General features: G+C 38.3%; 4 protein-coding genes and 2 non-coding genes across 9 annotated transcripts; 4 read left to right on the forward strand and 2 right to left on the reverse strand.

The window, feature by feature from the left end:
- The first annotated feature begins 2,939 nt into the window (after nt 1-2,939).
- Nucleotides 2,940-15,151, forward strand: LOC108597060. 3 transcript variants are annotated; one of them, XM_017983383.1, is made up of 3 exons: nt 2,940-3,768; nt 14,663-14,742; nt 15,060-15,151. In XM_017983383.1, exons 1-3 carry the CDS (start codon nt 3,026-3,028, stop codon nt 15,119-15,121), a joined length of 885 nt encoding a protein of 294 aa, XP_017838872.1. In that variant the 5' UTR covers nt 2,940-3,025; the 3' UTR covers nt 15,122-15,151. The 3 variants fall into 3 exon arrangements, 2 of the variants coding, with proteins under 2 accessions (XP_017838872.1, XP_017838873.1); XR_001915072.1 differs by lacking the exons at nt 14,663-14,742; nt 15,060-15,151 and adding an exon at nt 3,884-3,996 and having other exon boundaries at nt 2,940-3,823; XM_017983384.1 differs by lacking the exon at nt 14,663-14,742 and having other exon boundaries at nt 15,060-15,146.
- On the forward strand, nt 7,470-7,543 carry Trnat-agu. Its single transcript has one exon. It is a non-coding gene; the product is annotated as a tRNA-Thr (tRNA).
- Nucleotides 8,311-8,384, forward strand: Trnat-agu. The gene has a single exon. It is a non-coding gene; the product is annotated as a tRNA-Thr (tRNA).
- LOC108597063 (tctex1 domain-containing protein 2) lies at nt 8,444-12,180 on the reverse strand. Of its 2 annotated transcripts, none has more exons than XM_017983388.1 (3): nt 12,059-12,180; nt 8,809-9,150; nt 8,444-8,706 (listed from the first exon to the last, which is right to left on the reverse strand). In XM_017983388.1, exons 1-3 carry the CDS (start codon nt 12,073-12,075, stop codon nt 8,541-8,543), a joined length of 525 nt encoding a protein of 174 aa, XP_017838877.1. In that variant the 5' UTR covers nt 12,076-12,180; the 3' UTR covers nt 8,444-8,540. The 2 variants fall into 2 exon arrangements, with proteins under 2 accessions (XP_017838877.1, XP_017838876.1); XM_017983387.1 differs by lacking the exon at nt 12,059-12,180 and adding an exon at nt 9,222-9,394.
- LOC108597061 (protein late bloomer) lies at nt 12,950-14,117 on the reverse strand. Its single transcript, XM_017983385.1, has 5 exons — nt 13,958-14,117; nt 13,579-13,746; nt 13,367-13,525; nt 13,093-13,305; nt 12,950-13,030 (listed from the first exon to the last, which is right to left on the reverse strand). Exons 1-5 carry the CDS (start codon nt 14,015-14,017, stop codon nt 12,959-12,961), a joined length of 672 nt encoding a protein of 223 aa, XP_017838874.1. The 5' UTR covers nt 14,018-14,117; the 3' UTR covers nt 12,950-12,958.
- Nucleotides 15,152-15,281: 130 nt separating the features above from the next.
- On the forward strand, nt 15,282-16,300 carry LOC108597062 (protein late bloomer). The gene is made up of 5 exons (XM_017983386.2): nt 15,282-15,372; nt 15,448-15,621; nt 15,679-15,831; nt 15,888-16,085; nt 16,149-16,300. Exons 1-5 carry the CDS (start codon nt 15,313-15,315, stop codon nt 16,221-16,223), a joined length of 660 nt encoding a protein of 219 aa, XP_017838875.1. The 5' UTR covers nt 15,282-15,312; the 3' UTR covers nt 16,224-16,300.
- The last annotated feature ends 36 nt before the right edge of the window (nt 16,301-16,336 follow it).

Here is a 16,336-nt window from a genome sequence, read left to right on the forward strand (position 1 = left end):
ACACATAGGGAGAGACACACACAAGTGGCAAGGACTATAAAACGGCATAGCATTTGCCATATTTTCACATTTGTGCTCAAAAATTTATTATACTCATCTAGATGAGTTCATTATTTTGCAGAATGTCGAATGCGAAAACAATTTAATTTTATTGTTTTCCACATAAATTTGCACATTCTTTTTTTTGTTTTCACAGAACGCATTCGCTTTTGTTCATTTTGCAAGTGTAATCTGGCACACACACACACACACAAATACATACACACATGTGAATTTTTGAGCATTAAGTTGTTTTTGTTGCTGGCCATATAATTGAGTCACGTGCACTGGGATTAGATGAGTCTGTGTGTAAAATATTCAGATTTATGCCGCGATGTCGAAACTCATATATGTTTTTCTACATATAAACAAATTGCTGTGCGCGTATGTGCTGTGATTTATGTAAACGATATGCTCTGCCTGCATATTAGCTATGATTGTACTAGCGCAGAGCTGGTGCGGTAGCTATCGATTGGTAGCCAAACTAGTAGCAAGCGCAGCAAAAAGGGTTCAGCGGTAGGAACAAAATTCGTTTGTCAGTTTGATTGCAGCCATCAAAATAACAATAAAACACAGAAAATAATATCAGGTGAAATAATCTGCATAACTCCTTATATAGACAAAATACTGTTTAGCCTAAAAACGTAAGCAGAGGAGTCAATAGTTGAAAGACTCAAATTGTAATTTATCTTGAATTTAGAAATACACTAGTCGGTAGATTTATTTTTACAAGAAATCAAAGTTATCTTAATAATATTATTATTGCTATTGCTTTCTTTCTAGCCATGCTTTTGTTAATGATATTTTTAATCTGTAATAAAGAAAATTTGAAAACAATATCTTTATTTGAATGTGGAAAACAAATTCTGGCATTGACTAATTTTTTAAAAATAATTATTAGCATTTAAGATAGTAACTTCGATTTACATAACTTATACAGCTTACGCGAAAATGTTTAGGAGACAGTTTCTTATATAAAAATTATTCTAATTTGTGGAAATTAACATTTACTATGAAAAAAATGTAATTGTAAAATGTTTGTCAAAATACGATTGCTATTCTACAAATACCCTATATGAATTTTATATGCATTCAGATTATATTGATATATTTTTGAAAGCTTATAATTAGAGCTTGCCAGCATAACTTAACATAACAAACAATTAATAATAATAATTAAAAATAATTAATAATAATAATAAACAAATAATAAGAAAGGAAACTTTGCTTAAAGAAATAAAAAGTTACCTTGGATAAATAATAAATAAATAAAATCATATTTGACATCATGCGAGTTCAAAGATGATGAGAAGAATACAAAGCGAAGCTATAACAAGAAAGATGGTGAGAGTAGATAACCATGCGTTCAGTTTGCTTTCACACACACCCACACACAAGCTCGCTCTCACTGAAAAAGTTTTGTCTTTCTCACTGTTTTGTCTCTCGCACTGCGATTCGAGCATCGCAGCGATCGAGTATGGAAAAGGAGAGCGCTAACTGCAGGTAAAGACAATCAGCCAATCGCACAGTGTAAGCGCGAGAGAAATTTCTAGTGTGCGCTTTTTTTTGTCTCTTCTTATGCTTGCTCAACTTGCACACTTCGTTCTTGCTTCTTATTCTTCTTCACTCTCACAGCAGCGCCCTCACGCAGTCATTTGAACATGTGATTAGCCAAGCGACTAAACGCAGTTTAAGAATTAATGCAGCAACTATCAAAGCGGCAACAGTTAACTATGAAAAAGAAATATAAATGCTAATTTTATATGCTACAACAATGTTAATATGCCAAGCATTTTGTTGTACTTGCTAAGCTCATAAAAAAAATGCCATTTAGCTGCACTATCATATCACAGCAGCCAGTTAAGACCACAAATAAACCAATTGCCGTAAGTTGTTATTAAAGTCAATATGCAAGAGAACTCTGCTCTGCTTGGCTCTGCTCTGCACTGCCCTGGTCCGTGTGCTACGTGTTTATAATGCCAATAACCCAGCCCTCGCACCCACAGGCAGCATTGTCAATAAACAGAAACTAATACATGACAGCAAGAAGTTCAGGAATCAAAATTCGTGCTGGCATGCAATGTTCATAGTACAATGCCCAGAGACTTGTCGAACAGGCAAAAACGAAAATTTAATTTATCTGTATCAGTGCCGCCGCACACAGTCCGCAGAGCAGGGAGCGGGCCAACAGCTGGAGGAACACATGTTTCAACAAATTCATCTAGCATGTCACAATGCGCAACGGTATGCAGAATTCCATGCCATTTATATATGTACATGTGTCTGATGGAGATGTGGGTGGGGAAGGGGAGGGGCGCTGGCACGCCTTAGATATAAAGCATATGGCCAAATGGGGGATAGTTGTGTTTGCCACGAGGAGTGCACGTGACAAGACTTGAGTAAAAGTGAAACTGAGCTCAGAGCTCTGCAAATATTTTGCAGGCAAACAAATTTTGTTTTCATTTTTGCTTATTTTTTTCTATTTGCCCACCCCTTGACTGCTCCCCTTTTTACGAGAAGGCAAGTGTCATTAATCAAATGCTGCCCAATAATTTTTGCCAGCGTGTCAGCAGCTGCCAACCCTTCAGCTTTATCCTTTTAGCCTTTTGCCTGCTAGGCAGCCATTTTTTGAAATATGAACTTTCTGCTCTGCTGTTGTATTGTGTTGGCTTGGAGCTGATGAATGCCGGCAGTCATTAATAAATTAGGGGTTAAAATAGCATAACAGCAGCGGAAATTATGGTTAGACGGGCGGCGCCCCTCCCCCCACAAAAAGTTGTTTATTTAATTGCAACTGAAACGAGCTAAAACAGATTTGTTTAACTTCATTTAAAGGGTTTGTGGGGGGGCGGAGCAGGCGCAGAGATTTTCGATTTTATGCGCTCGACAGTTGCTGTCAAGCATTTTACAGTTTTCAATTTAATTTTGATTTAATTACACTTTACTATATAAACTTGCAATTTTACTGGCAGTTCATTTAGTTGACATGGATGATAAATTACTAGGCAAGTGGTATGTGGGTGAATGTCGTGCGCCAGGACTGCCCGGAGCACTGGAGCAGAGCGAGGAGGAGAGCGAGATAATTAGCGCCAGCGACGGCACAGAGCTGCCGGATGAGGAGCAAGAGACTGAGCCAGATCTGCAGCTGGCCTACGATGAGCTGGAGTCCATCAAGCAGCAGCTTAAGCTACTGCGCAGCAAAGTCATCAGCACACCAGCCGATCCTTGCGAGCAGGAAGTGCCTTTGCCGCTGGAAAACACCGATTTTCTCACACCACAGCAACAGAAGCTACTGCAGCTGCGTCGCAGCAACTGCGTGCTGCGCTGCCAGCTGCAAAAGCAGGCGCAGCATCTCTATGCCACACGCAATGAGATCAAGACGCTGCAGACCATGCGCTGTCGCCTGCATGAGCAACTGCAGCAAATGGCCAAGCAGCTGCAGCAGTTTGACCAATTCAAGCTCAAGGCTGTGCATCAGTTTGGGCTCTGCATCGAGCGCAACGAACAGATCAAGGCAAGCAAAATGGACGCCAAGGACTTTATGGACACCATGGAGGCATCGACCAAGCATAATGAAGGCAGTACCAACGCCATTGTTCCGCTGCACTGCCATGAGAAGCTGCGCTCCACGCTCTTCGTCGAACTCATCCGCATGCGCATCTTTCTTCACACGCTCTTTGCCAATATGCTGGACGATTGGGAGCTCTACAAGCGCCGCATGAAACTGAGGTGAGCTTACGCCAAATGCAAAGCTATTGACAACTAATTGAAAACAGCAGTTAGGGTAAGAGATCGGCATATACTACTATATGTACTATTATAATTTATTTATAATGTGAGCTAGGCAGACGTTTGGACTTTACTTTGGGCTCCAGACATCATGCTTGGGGATTCTAATTCCAATTGTTGTTTACAATTAGTTGTCAATAGCCGTAACTTAGCACATAATTTAAAAAAAAATTATAATGTTAATACATAAAATACAGGCATGTCTATCATTAAAGTCTTGATTCATAATTTCTCGCATATCGCTTTAAGTTTTTAGATAAGTCCCTATACTCAATCTAGTTTTTTAATCATTTTTAGTTACTTATGGCGCTTTCAATTATTTCTTGTCTATAATTAGTTGCCAAGAGTCGTAACATACAAGATGAAAATAATTATAATCTTAAAATAGTTATAACTAAAACTTTTATAAAATATTTCTTTAATAAGTAATTGCACGCATTTTGTTATAAATTCCATTCTCCATTCTTATTGTTTAGTTACTATGGCTATTCAAATTAATTCCTATTAACATTTAGTTGTAAGCAGCCTGAGATAAAAACACAAATTTAAATAAATAACTTATATTTAACATTTGTTTAATAAGTGCCCGCATTTTGTTAAGAATTGTTGGTCCTAACTTGCCCTTATCAACTTTTGTTAGTTAACTTTAAACTATTATTAGCTTTTAAGTCATAAAGATTATTTCAGTTATATTAATTTTGCATAAAGCTTAATCAAATTCTTGCTTCCACTCGATGTTTTTTTTGGAGCTTTTACATTTTTACTTTCAACTCCATCAATATTTGCAGTTTAATTCGTTGCAGTCTATTGTCGAATGACTTCAGCATGCAGCCATGTGATACGCCAAGGACCTCTGAAAATTATAGCTGCAAATTAAACAGTTGAATAAGATTTTGAAATTAAATGCGTTTTCAGTTTCATTGCTGGTTGTATTACTTACGGCCTTTGCCTTTGCCCAAATTGCCAACGCGAAATGTTGCTCAATTAAGATTATTGGCGCTTGGCGGCTTTTATGGCCCCTCCGAGCCGGCAGTTGTTATAATTATAAAATTTCCAACTCTGCGCAACAGCAAATTGCCTCAAATTAATGGCAAGCGCTTTTATTTCCCTTCTCTTATTTTTCCGTATCAAGCCGCACACAAACATTCTAATCCGACTTTGTACGCCAAACAAATGTACGCTTTCCCACCAGGATAAGAAGCTGCAGCTAAATACAAAATGGCATCAGATAAAAACAAAAGCAGATTTGTCGCTCACCCACACACACACACACGCTCGAAAAGAAAAACAAAAAAAAAAAGAAAATAGCCGAAAAAGCGTAGGAAAAAGCGAAAAAAGCAAAGCTGACAGCCCTGGAGCTAAGCGCCCGTAGCTGCACATCCTTTTTGGATGGAGCCTGTCGAAACTGCGTAAAAACTCAATTGCTGCGCCATTGGCAGACAACGGCCAAAGGCAAAGGCAGCTACCAAATTGAGATCATGCCGCCTGTTAACGCTTCCATACTCGTCGGCCCTTCGCCCAGACTTCCTTGTGTGGCTGGCTGGGCTGGCTGGCTGCCTTCCTGGTCGTCGACTACATGGTTTCTGGCTGTTGAGTGAGAGATAGCGCCGAATAGGGCTAAAGCGAATTTATTGGAGTCACATGGCTGATAAGCGTCGCCTTCAATGCCAAGCCAAATTACAACGTTACAAGCGACACGCTGAGCAGTTAAAAACAACGAATAGTGAATGCTCTACATATAGAATAGTTTAATTAATTTAATATTAAGTAGTTGACATCAACAATTTCAATAATGAATGCCATTATTACTTATTGCCCCATTACTTATTGTTAGAATTTAATCTAAATAATTTTTTACACTAATTAGTTAAATTGCTGTATTTAATATTTTACATTTTTGTTTTAATTTAATCTACATAATATTTATTCGAAGCAGAAATGAAATAAATTAGTATTAATACAGAACATTTTTTAGCATATATTTGCAAAAATATATATACTAAAGCAACAAAATAGTTTCTTAGAAAGTAAAATTACTCAAATTACTGTACATTGATTTTTTTTAATTTAATTCATATAATATTTATTTGATTAAGAAATTGCTTCAATGTGTTTAGTATTAATACAGAGAATATATTGTCAAAAATTAATATAAATTATTAACAGTATGTCAATTATTAATATTTTCTTAATGTTTTATTTATTTTTGATTTATGCATACATTTTTAATTCACACAATAAATAATTTTGTATATGTTTTTAACTAAATAAGTACTTCAATATTTTTCACACAATGCGAAGTCAATTCTAATTAAATTTTTAGTAAAGAAATAAACTTTCTATAAATTGTTATTATAAATATTTACAAATCTTTAGTCTAATATATTTGTAGCAGTATCTTTTAGAAAGAAACAGCTACAAATGGCAACTGGCTGCAACCTTAAAGTTCGTTCAGCTAACGACGCTGTTGTAGAGTAGACAAAACACTGATAGGAACATAACGATAGAGACAACAAACACACAAAGGAGAACGGACAATGGACAACGGACAGTTGTAACATAGGAAACGCATTTAGTTACTCGAATGTTTAGTCTGGTCAACCCTAGTTTGGGGTTTGGGGTTTGTGGGCTTGATTGGTTGGCGGGGTGCGATAAAAATCTGCGTAAAATGATGCGGCAATTTGATGAGCAACTAACTTTGAACAGAACTCTCCTTGGAGTTTGTGTTTGCCCCCAAAACTGTTGCACTGTTGGTCAATGAGTTTGGCATTTAGTGCTAATGTGATTTGGCAACTGTTTTGTTGAACGTTTTTGTCGATTTGTGGCAACGGCGCAGCGCTTAATTGCCACAACTTTTGGGCTTTAACTGCTTATGGCCAGGTTTTTGACTTGCAGCTGTTTAGGTTCTCTACTCTCTGTATGCCAAGCATTTACATATTTAGCCTAGGGGCGTATCATTTGCAACGACATTCAAATCGAAGTGCGCAACTAAGCAAAAAGTAATACAATTGCCTAACCAATTGGGTAAACTTTCATGCGAGCTCCAAAAGAACTCCACCCCCCCCCCCCCCCCAACTCTCTTACTCACTGCTGTTAACCACATTGAGCGACAGCGGCAACTGCCTTTCGCCTTTGGCATTGTAGAACTGCTAAGCAGCAGCCAGGCAGGCAGCCAGGCAAACTGGCTGGCAACTCAAAAGATACATTCAAGTGCTGAAGTTTGCACTGTTCTTCTTGGGCCTGGCCGCAAAAGTACAAATAATTTCCATTTGGCCAACATTTGCATTTCTTTCATGCCTGCCAGGCCAGCAGTCCAACTCCCAACTCCAACTCCAACCACAACTGCTTGGAGTATTTGTCGAGCCAAAGAGCAGCGCGATATGTCTACTTATAAATACTTTGTGGACTGGCACACAAGTTGTAGATAAATATGGCATAGATTACACACAACTAGTTCTCTAACAAACAATAAAAGTTTTTCTCTCAAGCAGCTGCCACTTGCTTTCAGCGCTTCCGCATATCTCTAAATAGCTGCACACACACTATCAAACACACACATACACAATTCTTTAAATATACAATTCTTCAATCGAGTTTGGGTCACAATTATTTATAGCTGCGTGGTGAGCAGCGCATTTCATGGCGCCGTGGCTTAGTTGGTTAAAGCGCCTGTCTAGTAAACAGGAGATCATGAGTTCGAATCTCGTCGGGGCCTACACTATGCAATTAGTCTACGCATAATTTTTTTATTTATTATTTCCTATTTTTTTACAATCACAAGCTGTCAACTTGGGCTGCTCTTGGTAGCCATTTTGCTATTGCGCCGCTTTATTGCTGTTTCCTCTTCCGCCAGCCATTAGCGTTGCCTTTATGTTTGCTGTTGTTGTTATTGCTGACGCCGCCAACTGACGCACTTGCTATTAACATGTTTCAATTGCCGCAATAATTGTTTCAATAATCGTTAAAATCGCGCCGTGCCTTGAACGCTTCGTTTTGTTTTTCTTTGCGCTGTAAAAGTTTCGCTTATTTTGAGCGAAGCTTTTATGAGTGAGCTTTGCTTTGCTTTTATGACAGCTAAGCGTAAAACGCTAAAGCCGCTGATAAGACGCTGACTATATTTGAATTTATTATCTGTTTACAGAATCTGTAAAAATAAATGTTGATTTATGCATACCCTTTAGCAATTGGAAAAGCATATATATTACTACTAATTAAATATTTTAATAATCTATATATTTTTTAATATGATTGTGATAAGGTTTTCCATAGTTTTGCAGCATAGTGTATTTAATAGACAACTGTGTCAATATTTCAACATACTTCAAGGCAGACAGAGATAACATTATCGAAATATATGTATATCTTTGAAAAATACAAATATTAATTTTATAAATTGACTTTTAAATTAGATTGCTATAAATAGAAAACTTGTTTACCGCTAGTTGCTCTCATGTTGACTTTTTTGTGTAGCAGAATCACAAGGGCGCCGTGGCTTAGTTGGTTAAAGCGCCTGTCTAGTAAACAGGAGATCATGAGTTCGAATCTCGTCGGGGCCTTAAAAGAACCTTGAGGGTTGTTCAATTTTTTATATTTTTTATTTAACACTAAATGCTACAAGACAATAACTAACTAAATATTACAAACTGTGTGTGTGTTTACTTTTTGGGTTTGTGCATTGGCTAAACTAAAAGCTTTTTCAAAGCTTTTTGTCGCTAATCCTGGTACACCAAATAGAGCACGACAATCATAAAGTACGTGGGTCGCTCGAAAACAAGTTGTGTAAAATTATCGCGCTTCTCGTCCATCAGATGCACCATGCGCTGGTAGATGCCCTGATTCTGTTTCTCCACCAGCGACAGCAGACAGACAATGCGATGACTGTGAAAATGCAAAAATTTATAAATATACTTAGGATAATAACGAGGTCATTGTGGTTGTGTGCCGAGGCTAATTGAAATAGTTACGAGCATAACCCCTTACCGTCTGTGGTTTAACTTCTTGATCCGATCGCGTATCTCAGCCGCCAGACTCTCCACCAATTGCAGCGCGCGCCAAGAGTCGTAATTGCGACTGAAGCGATCCCACAGCAGACGCTCCTCAATGCAATCTTCGATGATTTTGTGCGCACGTTCCATATTGAAATTGGTGTGAAAGAATTTCCAATCATTTTTCGGCCTCTCCTTGCGCTCCCCATCCTCACCCACGGCCCCTCCCTCGCTCTCCCCAATGCCCGTCGCTGGCTGCAGCGCCCGCCGTCGTATCAGCATCGACTCCGATAGCAAAGCATTCATGCGATTTGTGGTGCGCACAGACGCAGTAATGCTGCAATGACAGACAGACAGACAGGTGAAAGTTTTGTTTAGTTAGTTAGTTAGTTAGTTAAGCGCGCCTACCGCGTCTTCATTGTGGTCCATGTGGAAGCAGCCAAGGCACCAGCCATTGTCTCTATGGCCAGAGCGCTAGAATAATACTCGCCAGCCGGCAAAAAGGATCAACAAATTCCTTGCACTGCTATCTGCACACTGACAGCTCAGCCAACGTCAACAATGTTGACGGCACTGACATGCCAACACGCTGGGACTGCCTATCAACAATGCACAGCAAGCAACACCACCCACAGCCCACCCAGCTACACATAATCAACAGTTACATTGCCAGAAAAATTCTAACTAAATGGCATAAGCCACAACTGGCTTTAGTTGAATTCATGTGATAAATTCCAAAGCAAAATTCCGTGTAACAGAGAAAAATTGCAGTTTTGAATTATTTATAAAAAATGCTGCAACACAAACTTGAAGTTAACAATGTTGCTTAACTTTTTCTTCAAGTGTCTTGGAGGCTTTGTTGGTTTTAGCCAAGTCTAGAGCTTTCATTTGGGCCTGCCTGTCTTGCGTGTCGCTTATCATAAATTCAGCGCCCCCTATAGCGCTCCAATTGCAACAACGAAGCGACGGAGACGTGGGTGTCATCGCCACCGGGCCAGGCCCTCCAAGACCTTATAGCCAAAGTGTTGCCACATGTGCTCGCTTCGCTCTCTCTCTCTCTCTCTCTCTCTCTTTCTGCCTCTCCCTTTCTCTTTCGCTTGGTTTATTGGTTTGGCAAATTACTTGCAGCTCTGCTGACACGCGAAGCCTTTTGAGTTTATGACTTTTGATCGGTTACTTTGCGACACCTTTGACTTTTGCCTACGCTGAAAACGGAAACGGAAGCGCAAATAACGCGCCCGTTTGTGCGGTTTTCAGCAAAGTTCAAGTAGTTTGCCATCGTGTTCAATATCTTAGGCCAATTTGTTGTTGCAGCGTATGGCAAGTTCGTGTTAGTTTCGACTGCTTTTCTATAACTTATAGTTATAGTTTTATTCGCAAACTTTTGCCGTATTAAATTAATATATGTAGCCACAGCGTCACGTGAGCTTGTCTCATTGTTTTCAAATGTCTAAAAACTCAAATGTCCTCAAATTCATTTACGTTTAGCCCTTGACAAATATTTAGAAATAAAAGTGGAAAACTTTTCTGAGCGCAGACTGGAGCTTAGTTTTCAAAAACAAATTGAAAAAGCAACTTGGGAAATTATTTAAATTTTAAAACATTATTAGAATTTCAGAGAGACATTCTATCGACAGTTCTATTCCGTTGAAACACATTTTATAAGTGAACTCGGCTTCAGAAGCTTTATAAATTACTTCATTTTTATTATTATTTCTGTTTATTTTTATTGCTAAAATTGACTTTTCTATCCCATTATCTCTTAATGTTTGTACCTCCACCAAATTATATTTTATCTTATTGAACTATTAATAACCGACACCTCTCCAAATCCTTGCATTTATAATAGATTTTTCAATTTATAAATTATATACAATTTTCTTTTCTAATTTAGTTTTAAAATACTTTTGCATTAAGTTTTTAATATTTTTAAGATTTTTATACAATTTGACATTTTTGTAAAAAATGAAAAAGGGTATTATGAAGTTGTGCAAATGTAAGTAACAGGGAGAAGGAGCGCGTGGCAGACCCAACAAAGTATATATATTCTTGATCAGCAAAACAAACTTAGTCGATATAGCAATGTCCGGCTGTCCGGCCGTCCGTCCGTCTGAATGTTTGAGCAACTATAAGAGCTAGAGCAACCAAATTTTGTATGTAGGTTCTCCTATACCCATACACAAACGCTTTTAGCATAGGGTGACGCATTGGGTGTTTTCTGTGTATGTGTTTGTGAGTGCATGCGTGTATTTACTGTGGTGATCTAGTCAAAGTGTGTACAACCGCTTGTTTTAAATGTTTCTGGTCCGAGTCGGCATTTTAAAAAAAATAAATAAGTTGTGTTCGATTCTATTAGGTGAACTAAATTCTTTTTAGACACTGACATTTTGATACAAATACAAATATAAAAAATGAGTATTTATTGTTTAGAAAACATTTTATACATATGCTGGAATTTCTATTTTTTATTATAGATTTGTATATATTTGTTCTTGGTTAGACAGATTCAATTCAACTATTTGGATTGTACATTCTATTAAAAGATGTTTTTTATTATTTATTGCTGCTTATTGGAAATTATGCTAAGCGCTATTGTTTTATTATTTTTTGATCTTAAAGCATTTCTGCAACAAACTGTCAGCTTTATATTTGATTAACAGTACGGCTAATAATTTTTAATTTGCGAGCATTTACTGTAGTGTCTGTCATTCAAACATTCCATGGAAATAGCTGAATACGCAATTTGTCACTTGGCATGGCAAAAACAGTTTTATGTAGATTGTGAATCATAAAAAATTTCACTCAGATAAGCTTAAGCTCGGAGTGCAGCTGGTAGTAAATCTTTTATTGCTGCAGAGAGATAAAAGTTGGCAACTATCTTTTAGTGCCGCACAGAATGCAGAGCGATGTGGCATGCATATGTCGAGGCGAGTCGCAAGCATAACTGTTTAGAAGTTTGGGGCTCTAATAGTGATTGTGATTGCCAGTGGCTGTTACTTGGTTACTAATTGCCACACACACACAGACACACACAAATATACAAGTTTTATGGGACGGTGAATATGTGCCGAAATTAAGTAGACGAATGCCACACACCGAGAAGTTGCTGGCAACAAATTAAGCAATTTGTAGCTGGTGGCAACACTTTAGTGCGGAAGGTTATTAACACCCGACAGCACGAACTTAGCACGGGCTACAAAATATACAAATTTGCATAGCAAATAATAAAACAAACGGCAACTTACGCTTGCATGCGACTCATGGCGAGGCGCCTCAAAGTATGCTTGGAGCAACTGTAACTCTGTTTCAACCGTTAGCTGCTGCTGCACGTACGCTCGTCACAATTGTAACTGCTTAGGCTGCCACAAGCATAAAAGCGCAAGAGCAAGGCCCCCAAAAAAAAAAAGAAAACAAAGTAGTAGAAGCCCCAGTTAGAAAACGAATAGAAATGAAAAAAGTAAAGCCCCAAAACCCTTTTCCTGAGCGTAAATACCTATACGCTGACAAGGTGTACGAACTGATGGTGATTGCTTTACGATAGTAGCAGCTCACTCGCTCGCACTCGCTGGCAAGTTGTTATCCTAGTTAGCTATATTTTGGATTTTTAGTGGCATGTCTCAGGCTAACTTTGCAGCAAATTTGTATTGTATTAGCGCAGCGTAGTCTAAATTGTATTTATTTTGCAGTAATTTGCTTTATATATTTGACACACATGCAAGCCGATCACACACACACACACTCACACACTACACATTTTAAAATACACACACACACGCGGCAAAGTTAGTCAGGCAATTAAAAACTTGGGTTACTAACTGTCGACACGGCTGCATGCAAACCCATTTATACTGACAGCTACAAAGTCTGTATGTATGTGTGTATTTGTGTGCTTGTGTGTTTGTGTGTGTGTGCGTTCGCGTGTCATGGCCGTGTCCACTTACAAAATTGCATTTAAAACTTTGGCTGTAAGCCAAAATATTGTTCAAGTCGAGTGTTTGTTTTTAATGAGTTTAAATTAATTTAATACGCTGTGCTTTAGCTTAGTATAAAAATTAATTGCAAACATTATTATTTTAATAAACTTATTTGTGCATGTGGCTCAGCATAGTGAGTTATGAAAGTTGGGGGTTTTTTTTTATATTAACTTAGTATCTGGAACGTCGTTGCTCATTGTTGAAGGTTATGGCCAGTATTGTGGCAAACAAAAAGGCGGCGCCCTAGAAGTTAAACAAATAATATTTAGTTGTTTACACATGCCCACATAGATAAGTTAACTTACCTCAACACCAATTAAAATCCAAGCAAATAGCTTCACGTACTTTAAGCTCTTGGCATACGCATTGATCAATGAGCTCAGACAGCCCTCTGTGTAAATTTTGGCTGGGGGAGTGGCAGTGGCATTGGCAGTGCCATTGCCGGCATAACAACTGGCGGGTATGGCCAGATTGGCACTTGTATAGTCACTGCTGCCATTAACGCCGCAGCAGTGTAGCTAAAAATATTTGATTTATTAATTTTAAAGCTCAGTTACTTAGCAGTTTAGAAAAACCTACGCTGGACTGCCAGATGGACATGGCATCGGTGCCATTCTTTTGCTTATCCCAGGCCTTGTCGAGCGTGTTCTTAGAAACGGCTTTCTCATCAATGCGATTCAGATAGGCAAAGCTCAAGACACAGGTCAATATAAGCAGCACCAGCATTAACGTAGCATACTAAAAAATACGTATATATTATTTATAAGTTGAAGTTGGGGCGCTACACTTACCGTCCAGGTGAGGCAGACATTCTCCTTGATGGCACCACAGCAGCCAAAGAAGGATATGAGAAATACTATGGAGCCAATTACTATAAAGAATATGATCAGCGGGCGTGTTTCATCGATCACATCTTTCAGCGCCAGCGAGCTGACCACAATCACGCCCAGGCCCAGCAACTAAAATCGAAAACATTGTGAAATTTTAAACTGCTCCACTAAGATATGATTCTGACTATATTTATGACTAATAGTAAGCCAAGAGCTTGTGAAAGTGCCACACCCCACATATCCAAACACACACGCACACGCTTACTCACACATACATACTTTAGATAATTTGATAGCGCACTTAATTTGATTATTGCTTTTTTTTTTATTGCTGACTTACCGCGCACAATGCATTAAATAAAAATACTAAATATTTGATGGTGGCCGTTGCACAACCCATTTTGTGTGTATTGTGTTTTGATTGCTCTGCACACGATCAGTTAATAAAATTAAGTGAGGCGCGTTTCGTTGCACTCACGTTGACGATTTACTCTAAACTAAAGCTACAAAAAACAAAAAAAATTAACGTTCCACTGTCCGCTGCTTGCGATAATAACTGTATGGGAAGTTTTTATGTGACAGCGTTGGAAAAAAAAAATTAACAATAATAACGATAATAGTCATTCCACTGCACTGAGAGAAACACAGCACAGGTAAACTTTGTTTATCTTATCAGCTTGTTGTGCTGGTTGGGCGCGATTATGAAAGCCTGAGAGACACTCTTGTGTGCGAAGTGGTTATGAATAATGTTAAACAAAAACAAACTGAACGCTCATCACACAATTAATGAGTTTTGTCAAGTTGTTATCTTCAAAGGGTATTGGCTAGTCTGCTAGGCCTGTTAGGCTTTCAGTGGAGCAGCTGTATTTTTGCAATGGGGGCGCCACAATAGTATTCTATATTTTTTATGACGCAAATTTTAATCGAAATGATCTGTGCATGAACCTAATTTAAAGTCCAATACACAACTTAGTCACGTTATTACATATACAAAACAAAAATTGCGTATTACCATGCACTAAAAATAATTCTGTTTGACTTTTAGGAGTGCTTTAAAATGGCGAATGTTAGTAAGGCGCATACTTATGCATATAATGACAGCTGCAGTGGATGACGCCACAAGAGGTGAGTTCCCTCGACTACGCCCCTGCCCCGCTATAAAGACGTATTCTGACCCTGAGTCAATAGCTCTACTTGTACTATGCGTAGTGTGAGGTAATTTTCTGATAAAAGCTAAAGCCACACACACACACACACACACACACAACTTATCAGCGCTCACTATCTAACCCAGACATAGACACGCATAGAAGACTCATTGGTGTGCGTCAATTATAGTTTAGTCAGTGGAGTTGCAGCTGGCTGGTATAAGTGCATATCAAACATGTTGTCCTAATTGAGTGCAGCTGTCTGTTTACTATCATAATTTTGATTCTTTTCAGATGTGTATGTTGTGATGTGTAAAAAGCAAAAGCAAAAGCCAAAACAAACGCAAAAGCAATAACGACGCTCCCGTCCAGCTGTGTGCGTCTTATCAGAAGAGAGCATTATATATTCACACTATCTATACGAAACCTAAGCCTCAATGGACAAGCATGTTGCCTACTGTTTAAATTTGGCTTTTTGGCTTCACACTCAGTTGCCATTGCTCGCTAAACAAGTTCGAATCAGACACAAATATAACGTATACGCAAAATGAGTTGCGGCACGCAAACACTCAAAATCTCCTCCTTTGTGTTGGATTTTCTCTGCTGTGTGAGTTATATATTTTTTTGAATTATCTCTTAATTAATTATAGAGAGCTTTGTTTTTTCCATGTATATACTACAGGTATTAGGCGCATTGATGATTGCGTCGTGTTCCTATGCTCTGATTACATTTCCTAATAGCGCTGCCATTCGCATACCCTGTATTCTGGGCCTAGCACTGGGAGTATTAATCTTTGGCAGCACTATATTTGGCTGCATAGCTGTACTACGCGAAAATATACGTCTGTGCTGGCTTGTAAGTAATTTAGTCATTTATTAGCCTTGTGCCTAAAATCTCTACTAATTTTTTTAGTACGCCGCAATACTGTTGGCTCTTACATGCGCTCAAATGGCCGTTATATTTGCACAACCCATCAACTTTGATTTACTGGCCAATGAGACCATCAGTGTAGCCTGGCAAGAACAGTTATACCACAAAAACAGCATGTCCTATTATGAAATCAAGGTAAGTAAATAAATATTATAGATAAGCATTTATTAAGCTTTAAATTCGTTTCACAGTTTCAATGCTGCGGCAAGTCGGGACCTACAGATTATTTTAACAGTGGTTTAAAACTGCCAGCCAGCTGTTATCTGAATCAGATGTCGAATATATCCCAAGATTTGTTTACAAATGGCTGCAATTCGCGTCTGGCAGCTGTCTACACCAAGGGCACGAAATATGAGCGTATCAGCGACTGGTCTGTAGTGGGAGCTGAGGCAAGTTGTTTGTTTGAATTCTTAAGCTTATATTTCGTTATTAATTTTGTTTATAAATTGCAGATACTGACTGTTATTGTAGCCGGCATGTTTGCGATCACATTACAAAATGCGGAGCGCAGACGTTTTTATCGTTAGGCTAGAGTTTGTACAAATATTTCTTTTTCACATTAACAACTGAGCTTCTATGTGGCTGTTATTTTAAATTTAAATATAAAATGTTCTAAAAGTATGCTACAACACTTGTAACG

The sequence above is a fragment of the Drosophila busckii genome, chromosome 2R, assembly GCF_011750605.1.
Source record: "Drosophila busckii strain San Diego stock center, stock number 13000-0081.31 chromosome 2R, ASM1175060v1, whole genome shotgun sequence".
Lineage (NCBI taxonomy): Eukaryota > Metazoa > Arthropoda > Insecta > Diptera > Drosophilidae > Drosophila > Drosophila busckii.